We start from the raw sequence: 19,636 nt of genomic DNA, 5'->3' as shown, positions 1-19,636 counted from the left end.
TCAGCTCATCAGTGACCCTCCAGAGCAATTTTCTCAGGAGCTCAGCCTGGCCTTACATCAGTGATAAAAGGAAGAAAGGTGAGTGGAAATTGAAGGCTTTTAATTCCTCAATTCAACCCAGACTCTTTCCTGATGCTCCAGTGCAGACCACGAAACTCATAACAACTTTACCTCTATTCCCAAAAGTTTGACTACTATTCGTAGCTTTGTCCCAGCCTTGGCTAAATTACTTACACATTTAATTGGCTGTGTTTTGACTTGCTGCCCTAAGCTACTGCTGTGTGTCTTCAAATGATTTGAGTTAAGCCTAGAGTGAACGCTCTGTGCCTCTTTTTTTTTTTCTTTCTCCTTCATTCATATGCATTGTGTTTTGTCTTTGTGTGGATTGTCTTAGACTTTTAAAAACTGAGACTTGGTTTGCCTGAATTCTGTTTAGCCTTTTGTCAAATCAGATCTCCCAGACCCAAAAGTTACCACGCATGCCTTTTGGAGAGGATTTAACTACTCATGACTAAGTCAGGAGCGATGAGTGATTCTAAGTCCAGTTAGTCTCAGAGGGCCAACTTTTCAGAACACAGTGGGAAATTTTTGGTTTAAAAAAAAAAAGTAGTTCCTTTTGTAGCTAGATTGCAGACTTTTTGGTTAGTAGAATTATCATGTGCTTTCATTAACATGATTCAAGCCAAATCGGGAGATCGCAGCTGTCTGTGTAGTGTTTGTAGGGCTTTTAGGTTTCTGGTAGCAGAGGGCAGAGAGCTGTGCTTGAGATTTGTAAGACTTAATAGAAGAGCTAAGTGGCTCTGGAAGGTAGGTTTTGACCAGTTCTTACGATTTGTAGTTGGAAAAGTTTGATAGTTACTGTGTTGTTTCATTTCATGTGGTGCCCATACTAGAAAATGCTTGTTATGAACTAAAATAAAAACTTACATATATATATATATATATATATATATATATATATATATATGTAAGCTCTAAGCATACAAATACAGCTTTTAAAGTTTAATTTAGTTTTAATGTTTATGGGTGTTTTACCTGCATGGCTGTCTGTCCGCCATTTGCACGACTGATGCTGGAGATCAGAAGAGGGTGTCAGATCCCTGGAACTGGAAGGTAAAGGTTGTGAGCTGAATTGTGGGTGCTGTGAACTGAATCTGGGTTCTTTGCAAGAACAGCCAGTACTCGTAACCACTGAACCATTTCTTCAGCCCATTTTATTTGATTTTTGAGACAGGGACTCACTTTATCCCAGGCTGGCCTGAAATTCACTATACAGATCAGGTTGGTCTTGCAAATTTCTCCAACCTCCCAAGCTCTGGATGTGCAAGCTGAGGCTCCATGCACAGGCAGCACAGACAATACTTATACGTGTACAAGCTGAGGCTCCATGCACAGGCAGCACAGACAATACTTATACGTGTACAAGCTGAGGCTCATGCACAGGCAAAAACATGCACGTGTTTGTTTTGCACCCAGCTTTCTAAGTTTTTTGTTTTCTTTTAAGAACTGGGGCCTAAGCTGGTGATGTTGGTGCACATCTTTGATCCCAGCACTTGGAGGCAGATGCAGGTGGATCTCTGCTGAGTTTAAGGCCAGCCTTGTTTACAAAGGACAACCAGAGGACATAGTGAGATTTTATCTCAAAAAAAGAACAAAAATGGGGCCTACCTTTCAGGTATACTAATCAAGCCATCTGTCGCTGAGCCACAGCATCAGTCCCTCTGACTCCTAAGGTTTCTGTCCCCGTGTGGGAATTTATGCATGTAAGCACAGTGCCTGTGGAGGCTAGAACAGAAGGCGGCATCAGATCTCTTGGATTTGGGGTTACCGCCTATTGTGAATTGTCATGAGGGCTCCAGAAACCGAGCTGAGGTCTTCTTTAAGAGCAGTAAGCACTTTCATTGTAAGCACAAGCCACCATTAGTCCCCTTAAATTAAATTTTGATTGTTCATATTAGATGTTTGCTTTGTAAATACTGTGTAGGGTGTCTTAAACCTGATTTCTGAAGCCAGGCGTAGTGGCACACACCTTTAATCTCAGCAGTAGGGGAGGCAGAGGCAGGCAGATCTCTATAAGTTTGAACCTAGCCTGGTCTACAAAGTGAGTCCAGGACAGCCAGGGCTACACAGAGAAACTATGTCTTGAAAAACAAACAAACAAATAGTGAAGAAGAAGAAGAAGAAGAAGAAGAAGAAGAAGAACAACAACAACAACAACAACAACAACAACAACAACAACGCTCTTGGATTAAAGGCTAGGGCTTAGCCACACTACAATTAGAAACAGATCCCCCCCCCTCCCCCCCTGGGGAGGTGCTCATGCCTGTAATCCTAGATGGATCTCCGAGTTTGAGGCCAGCCTGGTCTACATAGCCAATGCTACACAGAGAACTCCTTGGGGCTTAGGGTGGGAAGGAAACTTTTCTGGCATACGATCTTGGGACTCAGTGTGATCTGATATCCTGCAGCAATCCCCTGTGTATTTCACTTTTGCTCCCAAGAGAGCTACATTTTCTCCAAGAGTATGCGTTCTGTCCTCAGCCTCAGCAACAGATGATTAAGAATGTGACAAGGAAATGCTGTGTCTCTCCTAAAGTGAATCAGAGCTTGGTTGAGAATACATATTCATCTTTTCAGCTCACAGCTACACAATCTTTTTGTTTTTGTTGCTGTTGTTGGTTTTTTGTTTTGTTTTGTCTTGTTTTTTTGAGACAGGGTTTTTCTGTGTGTAGCCCTGCCTGTCCCGGACTCAATTTGTAGACCAGTCTGGCCTAGAACTCAAAGCGATCCACCTGCCTCTGCTTCCTGAGTACTACCTAGCTCAGCTACACCATCTTAAGGCAGCGCAGATAAAGATTTTTTTTTTTAATTTTTTTTTCTTTAATGTGCATTGATGCTTTGCCTGCATGTATCTGTGTGAGGGTGTCAGATCTTGGAATTACAGACAGTTGTGAGCTGCCATGTGGGTGCTGGGAATTGAACCCGGATCCTCTGGAAGAGCAGCCAGTGCCCTTAACCTCTGAGCCATCTCCCCAGCCCCCCCAGATAAAGATTTTAAACCTTTCTGTTCTGTTTTTCTTCTACATCTGTTTTGGATGAATGAAGGTTTCAGAAAGTTGAAGTTTTAATGACAGTAGAATATAAAGGCAACTTCATTCAGACCAGTGATTTTTAGAGCTGGTCAACTTTTTATCACCACTGTCCTGGGGCTAGGTTCCCTATTGTAATGTCAGGACTCTTGGCAGTGGTCATGAGTTAGGCATTTGTATTTTATGAGATCTGGGAGTTTGTGTTGCATGACGAGGGCGGAGGAGAGAAGGAAATGTGTTGCCAGGGTAACTTGACTGTCCCTTACTGCCTGTGTCCTGGGTAAGGGCACCCACCCCCTAACACTGCAGGGAAGACTTCAGGTGACATCTCTGTATACATTGAATCATATTCTTTTTTTTTTTTTAAAGATTTATTTATTTATTATTTACATAGTATTCTGCCCACACGTGTGCCTTCCCATTACAAGAAGGCACCAGATCTCATTACAGGTGGTTGTGAGCCACCATGTGGTTGCTGGGAGTTGAACTCGGGACCTTCAGAAGAACAGACGGTGCTCTTAACCTCTGAGCCATCTCTCCAGCCCCTGAATCATATTCTTAGGCTGTGTGTTAAACAGCTGTAAAATTCTGTCTCTCTCAGGATATTTCAGCATTCTAAATATTGCCAAAGAACAGGGATATTTGTTGTTGTTTCTTTCTCTATAAAAGAATCCCACGTAGCCCAAATTGGTCCCAAACTCAGCATGTAACTGAGGATGGCCTTGAACTTCTAGTCTTTCTGCCTCCACCTTCCTAATGGCATCACAAGCATATACCACTATCCTGGTATCTCACTCCTTCTAGCCAGGCCTCATCTTGAGCTCACTGTGTAACTCAGAGGGGCCTTGAGCTCAGACTGCTACCCGGGTCTCCTGAGAGCTAGGATAATCACAACTGACTCCATAGTACAGGCTTTTAAAATCATATGACTGTGCTTTCCGTAGATATACTACTGTAAAAGTTACTCTAAGCCAGGTGTGGTGGCACATGCCTTTACTCCCAGCATTTGGGAGGCAGAGGCAGGTGCAGGCAGATGACTGGGAGTTTAAGGCCAGCCTGGTCTACAAAGTGAGTCCGGGACAGCCAAGGCTACACAGAGAAACCCTCTCTCAAAAAAAAATTTTTTTTTTACTCTAAGCATATCCAGGAAATATCTAGATTATAGAAAAGCAACAAGGATCCAAGTTACTGATTGTGGTGGTGCACACCTAAATCCCAGCACTCCAGAGACAGGCAGGCAGATCTCTGAGTTCCAGGACAATCAGAGCTATGAAGAGAAACCTGTCTGAAAAAGAATCCAAACTGAAGTGTTTATATTATAACATTGTGTTAGAGTGGTTTTAAATTTATTTATTTATGGAGTTAGCTTTTAAGTCTTTGAGATTGAATTTGCCGGGGTGTGTGTGTGTGTGTGTGTGTGTGTGTGTGTGTGTGTGTGTGTGTGTGTTTTTCGAGACAGAGTCTCTTCTGTCTTAACCTTAGTTGTCCTGGACTCACTTAGTAGACCAGGCTGGCCTAGAACTCACAGCAATCCACCTGAGTGCTGGGATTAAAGACTTGTGTCACCACGCCTGGCTTCTTCTTCTTCTTCTTCTTCTTTTTTTTTCCTAAGTAGATTATCAGTAAGACAAGATGATTTGTTACTCACTCTCCCTATTTAGAACTCAAGCACCCAGGTGAAGGAAAATCAGCAACAGGCATGGATGTCTGGTAACCATGTGTACCCAGCCCCATTATTTGTAGTTTGGATTTTTGGGGGACCAACCATGGGATAAAAATATTAATTGGCAAAGTATGGAGTTAAACAATTCATAAGTTTAAATTGAATGCTTTTCTGAGTAGCAAGATAGAATCTACCCTAGCCTTCCTGAGACCTGAACCATCTCTTCAGATAATGTGTCAAAGGTGTACTTAGTCAGTTATTACCTGTTATCAGCACCCAGGCTGCATTAGTGTCTGTGTTCAAGTGAGTGCCATCCAAACGCAAGACCAATGATGCCAGCAACTCAGGTTACAAAGAGCAGTTGTGAGTGCTTCCTTTCAGTGAAAAGGCCAACATTCTCAGTAAGGGAAAGGTAGGTATATGCTTGGAGTACCAGATACTTGGAAGGCCGAGGCAAGACAGTCTTGAGTTCAAGGCCAATCAGTGCACAGACCCTGAGTACTGCCCCAAGTCCCCCACTCCCAAAAAAAGAACAAGAATCTTATGCTGTATTTTTTAAGATATGTAATAAAGTATCCTCAGAGAGACATCTCAGTGAATTTACATTGGTGGAATTTTTTTAGAAATTTGTTTGTAACTGGACTGTGGCTATGTACACCTTTACATCCTGTTTTGAGAAACAAAAAGATTTATTTTGTTATTATTTTATGCTTATATGTGTTGTGCAACAAAAGTTTTCCTGGCGAGAGACAACATAGGTCTGCTCACTCAGCACAGGGACCTACTAGATAGGAAGCCCAGTCTGGCCTCAGTGGGGTTAAGCACAATCTTGGGTTTCTATTCTTGCCCTTAGCTACTGAGTGCTGGAGGTAGGAGTGAGCCACCAGTGCAGACTCACTGAGTTAACTGAATTCTAGTGCTTTACAGGCTGCTGGGGTTGGCTCTGGTGCTGTGTATTCTAATGCTAATTACTGGCCCCTCGTACACCAGTCTTTGTTGTGTAAACTTTGCTCTACCTAATTTAGTTAATTGGTTAGTAAAATAGCTAAAAGCCTGTAATTGGGCAGAAGAGAAGTAAGGCAGAGAGTAGGTTCCTGGGTTTGGGGTCAAAGAGGCCGAGAGGAGGAGAGAGAGGAAGCAGCAGATACAGCAGGAGGGACGGAAGTTGCCGTAGGGCAGTGTGGACCGTGAGCACCAGGCCAAGGGAAGTTTGTCCTGAGAACTGACTGGCCTGGTAGAGCAGAAGCAGCCCAGACAGGAGTGACTAAGGCAAGTAACATGGGTGTATAGCTGGGAAATAGCAACATGGAGGGTTGATACTGCCCAGTTACTGTGCTTTACAGCTTTTATAATACAAGCTCTCTCTCTTCTGTCTCAATTATGTGGGAACTGGCCGGGGTAGAGAAGCCCTCTAGCGTCTAATACACCATTCATCAACAATGATCCTTGCATGGGAAAAGAAATAGTTGGGTTCTTGAATAAGAGAGTCACTTAGCTGGGCATGGTGGCACTTGTTGTCCTAGCACCCAGGACGCTGAGATAGGAGGGTCACTTTAAGTTGAGACAACCTGGGATACATAGGAAGTTCAGGTCAGTATATGTAACATAAGGTCTTGTCTCAGAGGGTTGGAGAGATGGCTCAGAGGTTAAGCGCGATGGCTGTTTTTCCAGAGGTCATGGGTTCAATTCCCAGCAACCACATGGTGGCTCATAACCATCTATGATAAGATCTGGTGCCCTCTTCTGGCCTGCTGGCTCACAGACAGGCAGGCAGAATACTGTGTAAATAATAAATAAATATTAAAAAAAAAAAAGATCATGTCTTAACCCTCTTCCTCCCTCCCCCGCCCAAGAAAATGGCTCCCTAAGACATTCCGTGAGAATAGCTTTTCACTCTTTCTTTCTTTCTTTTTTGGTTTTTCAAGACAGGGTTTCTCTGTGTAGCACTGGCTGTTCTGGCCTCACTGTGTAGACCAGGTTGACCTTGAACTCACAGAGGTTCCACGTCTGTTGCATTGGTTCTCACTACCTTTGTAATATGTCAGCTTGGATTTAACTGTATTAGAAATTAGTCCTCCAGGTGCCATCTTGCCATTGGTGGCATTTGATTTCTGTACTCAGAATTTGTCTTATCAGTTTATAACTGTTTATAAAGCCAAATGCTGCCTGTCCTACAGTGTTGGTCACGTCCATTCTCCTTTATCTCCGTGTGCCACCAGTCTAAGCCAGGCTCTTGCAGGCAACTATAACAGCTTTATTTATTTAGTTAGTTATTATTTTTTGGTTTTTTTTCAAGACAGGGTTTCTCTGTGTAGCCTTGGCTATCCTGGACTCACTTTGTAGACCAGGCTGGCCTCGAACTCACAGAGATCTGCCTGCCTCTGCCTCCTGAGTGCTGGGATTAAAGGCGTCACCACCTCCACCCGGCTATAACAGTTTTTCAGACAGTCTTTTTGTTGTTTTTTGAGACAGGTTTCTCTGTGTAGCCTTGACTGTCCTGGACTCTCTTTATAGACCTTGAGCTCACGGTGATCCACCTGCCTCTACCTCCTGAGTGCTGGGATTAAAGGTGTGCGTACCACGCCTGGTTTAATTCATTTTCTTTTTGAGACAAGTTCTTACTGCGTTGCCCAGGCCGGTTTTAAACTTGTGATTTAGGATAGCCAGCCTCAGGCTCTTGTATTTATTTTTAATTATCTTTTTTTTTTAAAAATAATTTATTTTTATTGTATGTGCATTGTTGTTTTGCGTACATGTATGTCTGTGTGAGGGTGTCAGATCTTGGAGTTACAGGCAGTTGTGAGCTACCATGTGGGTGCTGGGAATTGAACCTTGGTCCTTTGGAAGAGCAGTCAGTACTCTTAACCGCTGAGCCATCTCTCCATCCTCTTATTTTTAATTATCTTGATATTTGTATCTTTTGTATTATAATTGTATAATTATTCTTCGCAGTTGATTAGTTGACTATACAAGGGATTGTAGAGTCATTGTTTATATTTGTAGCTTCTGCAACATGTGGTGTTGCATGCCTTTAATCCCAGTACTGGGGAGGCTGAGGTAGAAGGAACTCTTGAGCCCAGCCAGAATTACATGTGAGATTATTTTTAAAAAAATTTTTTTTTCAGCTTCTTACACCTAGTTCATTGTTGTATATACCGGCTTGTTTGTATGCAGGAGAATTATTGTGCTGTGCAAAGGCTTATCATTTGACTGGGTTGCCCAGTACTTCTGTACAATTGGGTTGCCTTGTTTTGTCAGATTTTGGCACAGTAGGAAATAGAGGTTAATTTAACATTTTATACACTACAAATCTCCTGCTTTGAATTTCATTGCTGTTGGTTCTCTGGATAGAAAATACTGAACTGTTAGAATGTAACTGGCATTATGAGAAAATTGGCTTGGAGCTGGGCATGGTGGCACACGCTTTAAATTCCAGCGTTTGGGAGGCAGAGGCAGGTAAACTGCTGTGAGTTCGAAGTGTGCAGGACAGCCAAGATAACACAGAGAAACCCTGCCTCTAAAAACAAACAAACAAACAAAAACAACCCACCCCCCCCCCTATGAAAATTGGCTTGGAGAATTATTTGTTATGGAGACTAAATTATTAAATGTTTTTAAAACTATTTTTTGGGGGGGTTGGGTTTTTGAGACAAGGTTTCTCTGTGTAGCCTTGTTTGTCCTGAACTGGTTTTGTAGACCAGGCTGGCTTTGAACTCAAAGAGATCTACCTGCCTCTGCTTCCCCAAGTGTTGGGACTAAAAGTGTGTGCCACCATCCTGGATTAATATTAAAATATTAAAGTGAAAGTATTTTGAGCCATGGTAGCATTAAAGCACACGCCTTTAATCCCAGCACCTAGGAGGCAGAGGCAGACAGATCGCTGTGAGTTTGAGACCAGCATGATCTACAAAGTGAGTCCAGGACAGACAGGCCTACACAAAAAACCCTGTCTCGAGAAAACAAAAACAAACAAAAGAAAAAGTATATTTTCATTTTTATTTTATTTACTTTCAGATTATTCAGGACAATTGAGTCCAGGACAGACAAGCCTACACAAAAAACTCTGTCTCGAGAAAACAAAAACAAACAAAAGAAAACAAAAGAAAAAGTATATTTTCATTTTTATTTTATTTACTTTCAGATTATTCAGGACAATATTTTTCTGTATAGCTGTAGCTGTCTTAGAACTCGCTCTGTAGAGCAGACTGGCCTCAAACTCTCAGAGATCCACCTGCCTCTGCCTCCAGAGTTTTGTGATTAAAGTGTATGCCACCACTGCTCAGCTAGTATGTTTATTTTTTTAAGAATTAAAATATAATTACATAATATTCTCCCTTCCCTTTCCTCCCTTCAACCCCTCCCTGTACTCCTCTTCTCAAATGGCCTCTTTGTAATTATTGTTTTACACATGTACGTTTCTAAATATATAAATATAACCTGTTCAGTCTGTTTAATATCACTTGTATTTATATGATTTCAGGTCTGATTACTTGGTATTAGGTAATGAATTAGGGGCTTTTCCCTGGGGAAGACTGTCCCGCTGTCCTCTCCTCCTCTCAGCATTCTTTTGTTTCCTGTTCTTTGAGTAGGGCTGGGGACTGGTGAGGTTCCCGTTCCATGGTAGCATGTCTGTTGCTATCATCCTTGTTTGGGTCTTGTTTAGGCAGCCACATTGATGAGACTTCATGTGTGTAGCTTCTGATATTTCTAGACTTAATCTGGTTGTAGAGAACAAGTGATCATGTGGTGCCCAGTTCCAGCTGATGCAAGTACAACACAGTTCCTGCACCTAACACTTAAGGATCCTCTCAGAGGGAGGGCTGGTGGTGGAAAGATTGTAAGAGCCAGAGAAAAGTGAGCTTTAAGTGAGCTGCTTTTGTTTGAGATGAAGTATTGGTAATAAGGAGAGGAGCACTGCTTCCAGATGACAGTGGGATCTAGAAGAGCAAGTCTGCTGTGGGTGGAGCTGTGCAGTGTAAGCTGTATGGGCCCTCTGTCTTCTCTCTGGGAACTGTGAGCCCTGCGGCTTACAAATGGCTCTGAGGGATAATTGAACTTTTGGAAGATCATCTTTCAGTTTTAGAAGAAAGTCTGGAACTTTACCTCATTTAAATATAGATGCTTATATAGGAGAGTTACCAGCTGCATAGCAGAATGAGACATGAACTGGCTTGAGAGAATGCAGGGAACATGTGAGCCATAAGGACTGACTAAAGAGCTGGGCGTGGTGGCGCCCTCCTATAAAAATCCCAGCTCTCGGAAGGCAGAGGCAGGCGGATCTCTGTGAGTTCAAGTCCAGCCTGCTCTACAAAGAGAGTTAGTTCCAGGGCAGCCAGGGCTATTACACAGAGAAATCCTGTCTCAAAATAACCCCCCCCTCCAAAAAAAAATTTGACTAAAGTGCTGAAGAGATAGCTCAGTGGTTAAGAGCACCACCTGCTCTTCCAGAGGTCCAGAGTTCAATTCCCAGCAACCATATGTTAGCTCACAACCTCTATAATGTGATCTGATGCCCTCTTCTGCAGATAGAACACTCATATACAATAAATAAGTAAATCTTTAAAAGAAAAAAAAAAAGAATTCACTAAAACTGAGTCAGTCCATCCGTTCCATAGATGGCTTAGTGATTAAGAGCACTATTTGTGCTTCAAAAGGACTTGGGTTCCATTCACAGCACCCACGTCATGGCAGCTCACAACTGTCTGTAACTCCAGTGAGTGGTCTGATACCCTCACACCAATGCAAGGGTTACTCTGTATAGCTGAAACCGAATTCTTTCTTAGTTAAAGGACTCTTTATCCTTGCCCACTATAATAATATTTAGACATTGATATTCTATCAGGCCCAAGGTAAAGTCATGTTATCAGAGTAGTTTTTATAAGCCCTAGACACCAAAGGATTAAAACTAGCCTTGAAGTCCCAGAAGTCTGCCTTCCTAGTAATTAAAGCTATGTACCATCATGCCAGGCTTTTGTAAGAATTTTAAAATATATTTAGTTACAGTACTTTGTCTTCCATTTGTTTCATAGATATTTCCCTAACAGTCTGTAGCTTATCTTTTCATTGTCTAGTCTTTTGGAGAGACTTTTTGATAACTCCAAATATTTGTTAATTTTAAAGTTTTATGATTGTTTCTTATCTTTTATAGCTATATCTTTTTTTAAAAAGATTTATTATTATGTATATAGTATTCTGACCACATGTGTGCCTGCCTGCCACAAGAAGGCACTGGATTACATTACATATGGTCATGAGCCACCATGTGGTTGCTGGGAATTGAACTCGGGTCCTTTGGAAGAACAGACAGTGCTCTTAATCTCTGAGCCATCTCTCCAGCTCTGTTATACAGATTATCTTTCATCAGCAGGGAAGCCCTGACTTTTCTTTCTTTTTCCTTTTTCTTTTTTCCCAAGACAGGGTTTCTCTGTGTAGCTGTGGCTGCCCTAGAACAAGACATACAGACCAGGCTGCCCTTAGCTTCACAGAGATCCGCCTGCTTCTGCTTCCCGAGTGCTAGGGTAAAAGGCATGCATGCCCCTGACAATTTTTAAATAAGAAAGTCTTGGTTGTTTTTCTGCCTGATTTTTAGTTAGTTAGTCTGTTGTATATTTAGGTGAAATTCTAAGTGCTTATTATTACTAAAACAAAAAAACCAAAGAAACAGACTTGATCACTGAGACTGACTGACACCTGGATCTCTCCCCCACATCCTCAGATAGTTTACTCTTTAACCTTCAGTTTGGCAGGAGTCATGGTTATTTTTAGAATATAGGCAGTAGAGCTAATCTAAACTCCTTGCTACCTGAGACAGTGACCTCATCAGCTCTTTCAGTTCAGCACGGTTTGTTCTGGATCAGATTTTACATGTTAGTTGATCAGAGTGGAAACAGTGGAGTTTCAGGCTATGTAAAGCATTGAAAAAATGAAAATGATGTTTTGAGCTTCACTCAAAATGGTACTTACTTTGTTGAATGGAAAAGCAGAGGCAGTGGTTATGGCATTTAAGTTGTAAGGCGCAGTAGAGTGTGTCTGCCTGCTTTAGTGTGGATAGTGTTTTAAGATGGCTCAGACTGCCGGGCAGTGGTGGCACACGCCTTTAATCCCAGCACTCAGGAGGCAAAGGCAAGTGGATCTCTGTGAGTTTGAGGCCAGCCTGGTCTACAAAGTGAGTCCAGGACAGCCCAGGCTACACAGAGAAACCCTGTCTCAAGAGACCAGAAACAAACAAACAAACAAAACCAGAACTTTCTTTTCCTGTAATTCTAGAGGGCAAACTCTAAGCATAGCAGTGCAGGTGGTTTCTGGTCATGGCTGTCTTCCAGCTTGTAGATGTCTGCCTCTTCACTGTGCCTGAGAGAAGGGAGAAGCAAATTCTTGACACAGGCACCAAGACCTGTGAGGATGTCCACTTTTTTTTTTCTTTTCTTTTTTCTTTTTTGACTTTTCAGGACAAGCTTTCTCTGTAACAGAGCACTAGCTGTCCTGGACTCAATTTGTAGACCAGGCTGGGCTCGAACTCAGATTTGTCTGCCTCTACCTCCCTGAGTGCTGGGACTAAAAGCAAATGCCACCATGCCTGGCTTATGTTTTCAATATATGACTTTCAGGCGCTTGCTATAGCTTCTGCACTAGAGTTGAATGGTTCTGTTTCATTTTGACTGAAACTTAGGAAAATTACAGCTTCTCTTATAAGTAGTTGTATTAGTCTCATATAATGTGTGTGTGTGTGTGTGAGAGAGAGAGAGAGAGAGAGAGAGAGAACACTTGCATGTGCAAATATGCCACCGCATGCGTGTTGGGGGCAGAGGCAAGGCAACCTCAGGTGGCAGTCCTCGCTTTCACCTTGTTTGTGGTAGGGTCTTTGTAGTTTGCACCTGTGTACGTGAGGATAACTAGACTGCAAAGCTTCTGGGAATTCTCTAGTCTCACGTTCCCATATCTCCTAGGAACACTGACTGCCCTGACAGATGTGAGCTATCATATTTTGCTTTTCCTGTGGGGCCTGAGGATTTGAACTCACCCTTTACACATTTGTGGCAAGCACTTTACCCACTAAACCTCTTCTCAGCCCATAATTTCTTGGTTCTCTACAGTTAGTTCCCAAAATGAGATTTATATACTCACTAAAGGATATGTAAGAGGGTCCAGTGGTTTACAGAAAAAGAACACTTAAATATTTGTTTGCTATATAGTCTAGAAAAATATTGCATACCTTTTAAAAATTATTATTACATTTTTCTTATTTTGTGTGTATGCCATGGTGAATGTGTGGAAGTCTGAGGACAATTGTGGAAGTTCCACCATAGGAGTCCTAGGCATGACACTCAGATTTGCAGACTTAGTGCTAGGGCAGGTACATTACTGAGCTATCTTGCTAGCTCTATTTTGTATTTTTAAAATTTATTTTTATTTTATTATTTTGTGTATGAGTGCTTTTCCTGCCTATGTACTACTGTGTGCCTGGTGCTTGTAGAGGCCAGAAGAGGGCATCCTGTTCCTTAGAACTAGAGTTACAGACTATAGTGAGCTACTGTGCGTGTGTGTGTGTGTGTGTGTGTGTGTGTGTGTGTGTGTGTGTGTATGTGTTGTTAGGGAATTGAACCTAGGTCCTCTGAAAGAGCAGCTGATGCTCTTAAACTCTGAGCTATCTTTCCAGCTCCCTGTTTTTTTGGTTTTGTTTTTGTTTTGTTTTGTTTTGAGATAGAGTTGTTTGTATTTATGTAGCGTTGGATGGCTATTACTCAGTGTATAACCCAGGCTCACCTCTAACTCTTGGAAATCCTCTTGCCTTAGCCTCTCAAGTGCTGGGATTACCAAGGTGTGCTTCCATATTTGGCAAATCTTAATATTTTATGCAATCCAATTGTGTGTGTGTGTGTGTGTGTGTGTGTATGTGTATATATATATATTGGGGTTAGATGGTCAAATTTTATACTGAAGTTCATTAATAAAATTTTTATCACTGCTCCTGTCTGCATAGGTCTTAACTTAAAATTCTACTAATGTATAACATCCGTGGAATAGGTAAACGTTGAATATCCTTTACCTAAACTGTTTGGGACCAGAAGTATTTTACTTTTTAAAAAGTTTTATTTTTATTTATTTATTTATTTCTTTATTTTGGTTTTTTGAGACAAGGTCTCTTTGTGTAGCCTTGGTTGTCCTGTATTTACTTTGTAGACCAGTCTGGCCTTGAACTTACCGATCTACTTGCCTCTGCCTCCCAAGTGCTGTCATTAAAGGAATGCACCACCACGCCACCTGGTCACATTATGGTTTTTCATGTTGGTATTTGTTGCTGTAGTATTGGGCATTGAGCCCAGGGCCTCATGCGTGTTGGCCAAGCACTCTACTATTAATCGATATTTCAAGCCTAGATTTGGGAATGTTTGCATATAAATAATACGAACATCTGAAATGGTCTAAAATTGAAAACTAATTGAGGATTGTGTTAATTCTCAGAAAGCTTCACAATTTGGGTCGTTTGGATACCTAAGCTAGGGGCACTTAGTCTTCTAGTTGTCTTTTTGAGGCCAGGGTCTCATGTAGGCTATACCGACTTTGAACTTGTGATGTGTCTGAGGATAGCCGTGAGCTCATAGGCCTGCCTTCACCTCCTAAGCACTGGGATAGCATGTGCTGCCATGTCCAGCTTTCAGTCTTCTGCTTTATAGATGAAGAAAGCAAAGACTAATAATGATCATGAGCTCATCAGGGTTCAGTATACTAACTGCTTCACTCGTTTGCTGAATTCTAGAACTTGTACTTTTTATAGTCTGGGACTGACTTTGCTAAAATTTAATCTTTAAGAACTATCTGCTGGGGTTTACATGAGCCTTCACAACATTTTCCGTTTTTGAATTTAGTAATGAGGTCTATCAACTTTACTTCAAAGAGAAGATCCTTTTAAAAATGAACCTTAAGCCATTTTCTCTCCCAAAAGACTAGCTGGTGAACATCATGGCTCCCTCTTCCCCACGTCTCAGAGCAGGTCATAGAGCAAGCAGGTGCCCCTTTAAGAGCAGTATGACAGGTCACCCACTGCCAACCTTCTGGAGAGGGAGGTATTTAGTTATGACAGTGGTTTTGGGGAACTGCTATTTTATCGTCTGGAAATGGATAACAATGGGGTGGGAATGTGATATGGTAGACAGTTTAATTCTAGAAGTGGAAAAAAATCTCATCTGCTCCTCATCCACCATGATATAGCAGTTTTCTTTATAACCAATGATGGAATTACTTTCCTTGTTTCTTAGGACTTTTACAATAATCTCATTAATTTAAGAACTGTAAATTCAATGTGGGGAGATTTCTGAGATGCTAAAAAATATATAGTGACTACTGAGAGACAAAGCCAAGTGCTGTGTGGGAAATGCTTTACCAAAGTACATGCACATAGGCCAGGAGAGATGACCCGGGTCAAGAACACGTTTTCCACCTGCAGATGACCTGGGTTCATTCCGCAGCACCCACACGGTGGCTCACGAACCATCCATAACTGTAGTCCCAGGGGATCTAACGCCATCTTTGGACCTTTTCAGGCACCAGGCACATATGTGCTGCCCATAAATACATACATATATATGCATACAGGCAAAAAGCCCTCATACATAAAATACACATCAAAAGGAAAAGAAGCCAGTTGTGGTGGCTCACAGCTGTTACCCAGCTCTGGGGAATCTGAAGCAGAAGTGTCCCCGTGAATTTGAAGCCAGCGTGGGGTACAGAATGAGACCCCGTCTGTCTCAAACAAAATAAAACCAGACAAACAAAGTGAGAGGAAGAAAGCTGTCTGCTCCAGACGTAGCTAGTTTCTGTGTACGGCAGCTGTTGACCTACTGTGTCAGCACTGTGCTTCATCACTGCTCTCCCAGGTGTTTTCTCAGATTTAGTCGTCTTTTTTTTTCCTTCAGTGTTTTTGTTTCCCTACTGTGGCCCTGCTGCAAGTAGTTTTTGGGCAATTGTCCCTACAGAGCACAATTTTTCTGAAACACCACAGGAGTCTGTGAAGGGGAGAAGTAGCGGGTGAGGGTAAGGATGGGCTTCTGTGAGAATTGTTAGTGGAATGAAAAGGGCTGTTGAGCGATCGGAGGACAGTGCCTGGGCACTTGCTCATGGCTCATAATCATACTTTGTCTTTTACCACTGCCTTTTGTTCAAGACACTGAAAGGGCTAAACAAAACTCTGGCCTGAATAATATTATTCTTTGCTCTTTGGAATTTGCTGGAGGTGGCAGTTAGGCCCTAGACAGGGTGAGAAAGTCTAGCAGCATTAAAGACAGAAGATACATTCCCTAGTTCTAGTTAGGACTTTGCTACAGAGGTCAGCCTGGTGACAGTTAGTAGAATTAGCTGAAGTAATGTTCGCCACTATATAAAATGAGCCAGGAGGTTTCATGGGAGTGCTTCCTTACACTTTTGTATGGCACGCATTGGAGGATCTGCCTGCCTCTGTGTCCTGAGTCTAGGCTTGAAGTTTTTTCTTCTTTCTTTCTTTCTTTCTTTCTTTCTTTCTTTCTTTCTTTCTTTCTTTCTTTCTTTCTTTCTTTCTTTTTCTTGGTTTTTTGAGACAGAGTTTTTCTGTGTAGCCTTGGCTGTCCTGGACTCGCTTTGTAGACCAGGCTGGCCTTGAACTCACAGTGATCCACCTGCCTCTGCCTCCCACGTGCTGGGATTAAAAGTATGCACCACCTACCATGCCTGGCTTGAAGTTTTTTCTTAATGGTAAGATCATTCCTGGGTTCAAATTCCATCTTTGCTTATTATCTTTTTTGTTTTTGTTTTTTGAGTCATGGTTTTTCTGTGTAACCTTCCCTCGCTGTCCTAGAACTCACTCTGTAGACCAGATGTCCTCGAGCTCACAGAGATCTGCTTGCCTCTGCCTCCCAAGTGCTGAGATCAAAGATGTGCTCCGTGACCACCCAGCTCTGCTTATATCTGTGTGTCTTTGCTTATAATAGGCTTGACACTGTGCATCTGAGTAACCAAAGGTCAGGTTTCTTTGCAAGAGCTTGATTTATTCAATCAATTTGTGTGTGAAACGAGATTAAGAATCTTGACTTGTGTGTTCATTTTGTGACAACAAATGCTTCACAGCATTTGTGCAAACACATCTGTCCTTACAGTGGGAGGAGGTCCTTGTTCAGAGGGCGGTGCTGAGTGGCCATCTGCTAATTCCAGGGTCTTAGCTAGCAGCGTGTTACCAGATTCGCACCTACACTTCAGTTCCTTCGTGCCCATCTGAAAACAAAACCCAAAACCCACTGTCCATTGCTCAGTAAGGAAGAACAAGGTTGGCAGTTGACTGCCCCACACCTATGTCTCTTTATGGGATTACATCCCAGGAGGCTTGGGAGGGCTGTAGTAACTGAATAGCTATATTAAGTATACATACAAAAAAGGGTAATTCTTATGAAAATGGTAAAATCTATGAACTGTTAAATCTCTTGTCTATTTATTTACTTTCCCAGGGGCTTTTCTAATTATTTTATTTTGTTTTTCCCAAATCCAGGCTGGCAAGTATCGTTTTCAAGATGTCCAGCAAAGGGAGCAGCACAGATGGCCGAACAGATTTAGCTAATGGTAAGGCACTGAAAACAGGTGAAGCTCTTCACTGTCAGCTGAGGGCTCCCCACTTCCCTAAGGGAGAGTGGAGACCTGAATTTTAGTGGGACAAAGGAGCCTTTGTGTGTTGTTCAAATAGGGGAAAGTCCACAGGAATCATCTTGTGTTGCCTCCTACTTTTGCTACTTCAAATTTTATCTGATTGTTTTTAGAAGATCAATACAGAGATATATTTCTGTCCTTTTTAAATAGTTTTAATATGTATGGTCATTTTGCCTGCATGTATGTTTGTGTATTACTTTTGTGCCTGATGCCTGCAGAGGCAGAAGAGAATGTTAGATTCCTTGGAACCTGAGTTACAGACAGTTGTGAGCTGCCATGTGGTGCTCGGAATTGAATCTGGGTCCTCTGAAAGAGCAGCCTGTGCTCTTAACTTCTGGGCCTTCTCTACCCCAGAGATACATTTCTTTTTCATTTGTTTTGTTTTTGTTTTTGAGACAGGGTTCCTCTGTATAAGAGCCCCTGGCTGTCCTGGACTCGCTTTGTAGATCAGGCTGGCCTCGAACTCAGACTGATCTCCTGCCTCTGCCTCTCTGAATGCTGGAATTACGGGCGTGTGCCACCATACCCAGCTCAGAGATATATTTCTAAAAGGTTATGTGGTTTGGATTTTTGAAAGCCTGTTCACAGAGGGGCAGATTTATGAAATACTACTAAGAAGAAAAGGAAAATGGAGGGAGTCTGAGGGTCCTCTGCTAATTGTCTGTTGATACGTTAGGTACTAGGTTCAGAGAACGATAAGCGTAACCAGTGTGGGAATGTGTCGCAGTGTAGAGGGCATGAGGCTCTTGGGTCAGTCGCCAGGGCCACCAAGAGGGAGAAAGCCGAGAGAAAAAAGTTAAAACCAAAACTTCTAGAATCAGGTCTTCCTTCCATCCCTTTACACTGGGCTTAGTTAAAAAGGACAGGATTCTAAAATCTTAGGTTATTAGTCTCTGTCTGTCTCTCTCTTTGTGTTTGTCTCTCTGTCTGTCTGTCTGTCTGTCTCTCTCTCCCCGTGTGTGTGTGTGTGTGTGTGTGTGTGTGTGAGAGAGAGAGAGAGAGAGAGAGAGAGAGAGAGAGAGAGAGAGAGAGAGAGAGAGAGAGCGAGCACGCACATGTGCTCACACATCCTGAGGATCAAACCCAGAGCCTTGGACATGGTCGGCAACTACTCTGCTACAGGTCTGTATCTCCGGCTCATAGGTATATTTTTGAATCGCAGCTTCTCTGTCAGCTACATCAGGGATTGACAAACTAGTCTTTAAACCCAAGCCAGCCTGTCACTTGTTTTTGTAAAAAGTTTTATTGGGGACAGGGAAACTGACTCAATGGATAAAGCACTTGCTACCCAAGCTGGAGGACTGGAGATCAGAGCCCCATGTGATCACAGTGCTCAGGAAGTGCAGACAGGAGAGATGCTGAACAAGAAAGCTAGCGTGCCTGGGTCACCAAGCTCTGGGTTCAGTTGAGAGACTTTCAGTAAGGTGGAAAGTGAACACGAGTCCTGATGTCAACCTTAGATCTCTGCACACGTGTGACCCCCTCTATACATGTCGTATACACACACATGTACAAAAAGGCTTGCTAAAACACAGTCAAACCCATTTATGTAATCTCTTTGAGTTGCTTTTGTACAAGTGAGATTCAGTAGTTTAAGACACTGATAAGTGGTCTTCTATACTTAAATTTTTACCATCTGGGCTTGTACAGAAAAAAAAATGCCAGATTTTAAGCTAGATTTTGAACTTCAAAATCTGCATTTGTTAACCACAACTTTTTCCATTTCAAGCTTTACATTTATTTATTTAATGTTCATGTGTGCCCTGGTACTTTAGTAGAATCAGGTTCTTCTATCCTGTGGGTGTTTTTGTTTTTGTTTTTGTTTGAAGATTTCTTTATTTATTATGTATACAATATCCTGCCTGCAAGCCAGAAGAGGGCACCAGATCTCATTATAGATGGTTGTGAGCCGCCATGTGGTTGCTGGGAATTGAACTCATGACCTTTGGAAGAGCAGTCAGAGCTCTCAACCTTCAAGCCATCTCTCCAGCCCCCATATCCTGTGGGTTTTAAAGATCAAAATTTGTGTTGTCAGGCTTGATGACAAGTGCCTTTCTTTACCTTCTGGGCCATCTTGCTGGTCCTAATTTATCATAATTTTAACAGTAAATTCCAGGAGTTTACTTTTCTGTGTATCTAGGGCTCTGTTCGGTATCATGTGCAGGGAGTACAGTGCCAGGCATCTAACCCAGAACCTCGTACATCCTACGCAGACACT

General features: G+C 42.2%; 1 protein-coding gene across 2 annotated transcripts in view; it reads left to right on the top strand.

Annotated features, from left to right (window-relative positions):
• Positions 1-19,636, top strand: part of DCAF8 (DDB1 and CUL4 associated factor 8) — a 49,457-nt gene that overhangs the window by 1,219 nt on the left and 28,602 nt on the right. For both annotated transcript variants that reach the window (XM_084758987.1, XM_084758986.1), the window contains exons 2-3: positions 5-78; positions 17,264-17,334. In XM_084758987.1, coding sequence (XP_084615113.1) covers positions 17,286-17,334 — 49 coding nt within the window. In that variant the 5' untranslated portion in view covers positions 5-78; positions 17,264-17,285. The remainder of the gene's footprint in view (positions 1-4; positions 79-17,263; positions 17,335-19,636) is intronic.

This window comes from Acomys minous (genome assembly GCF_964271855.1).
Source record: "Acomys minous genome assembly, chromosome: 1".
Classification (NCBI taxonomy): domain Eukaryota; kingdom Metazoa; phylum Chordata; class Mammalia; order Rodentia; family Muridae; genus Acomys; species Acomys minous.
Note: the sequence above shows the minus strand (reverse complement) of the source record. Positions and strands in the feature narration are given on the sequence as shown.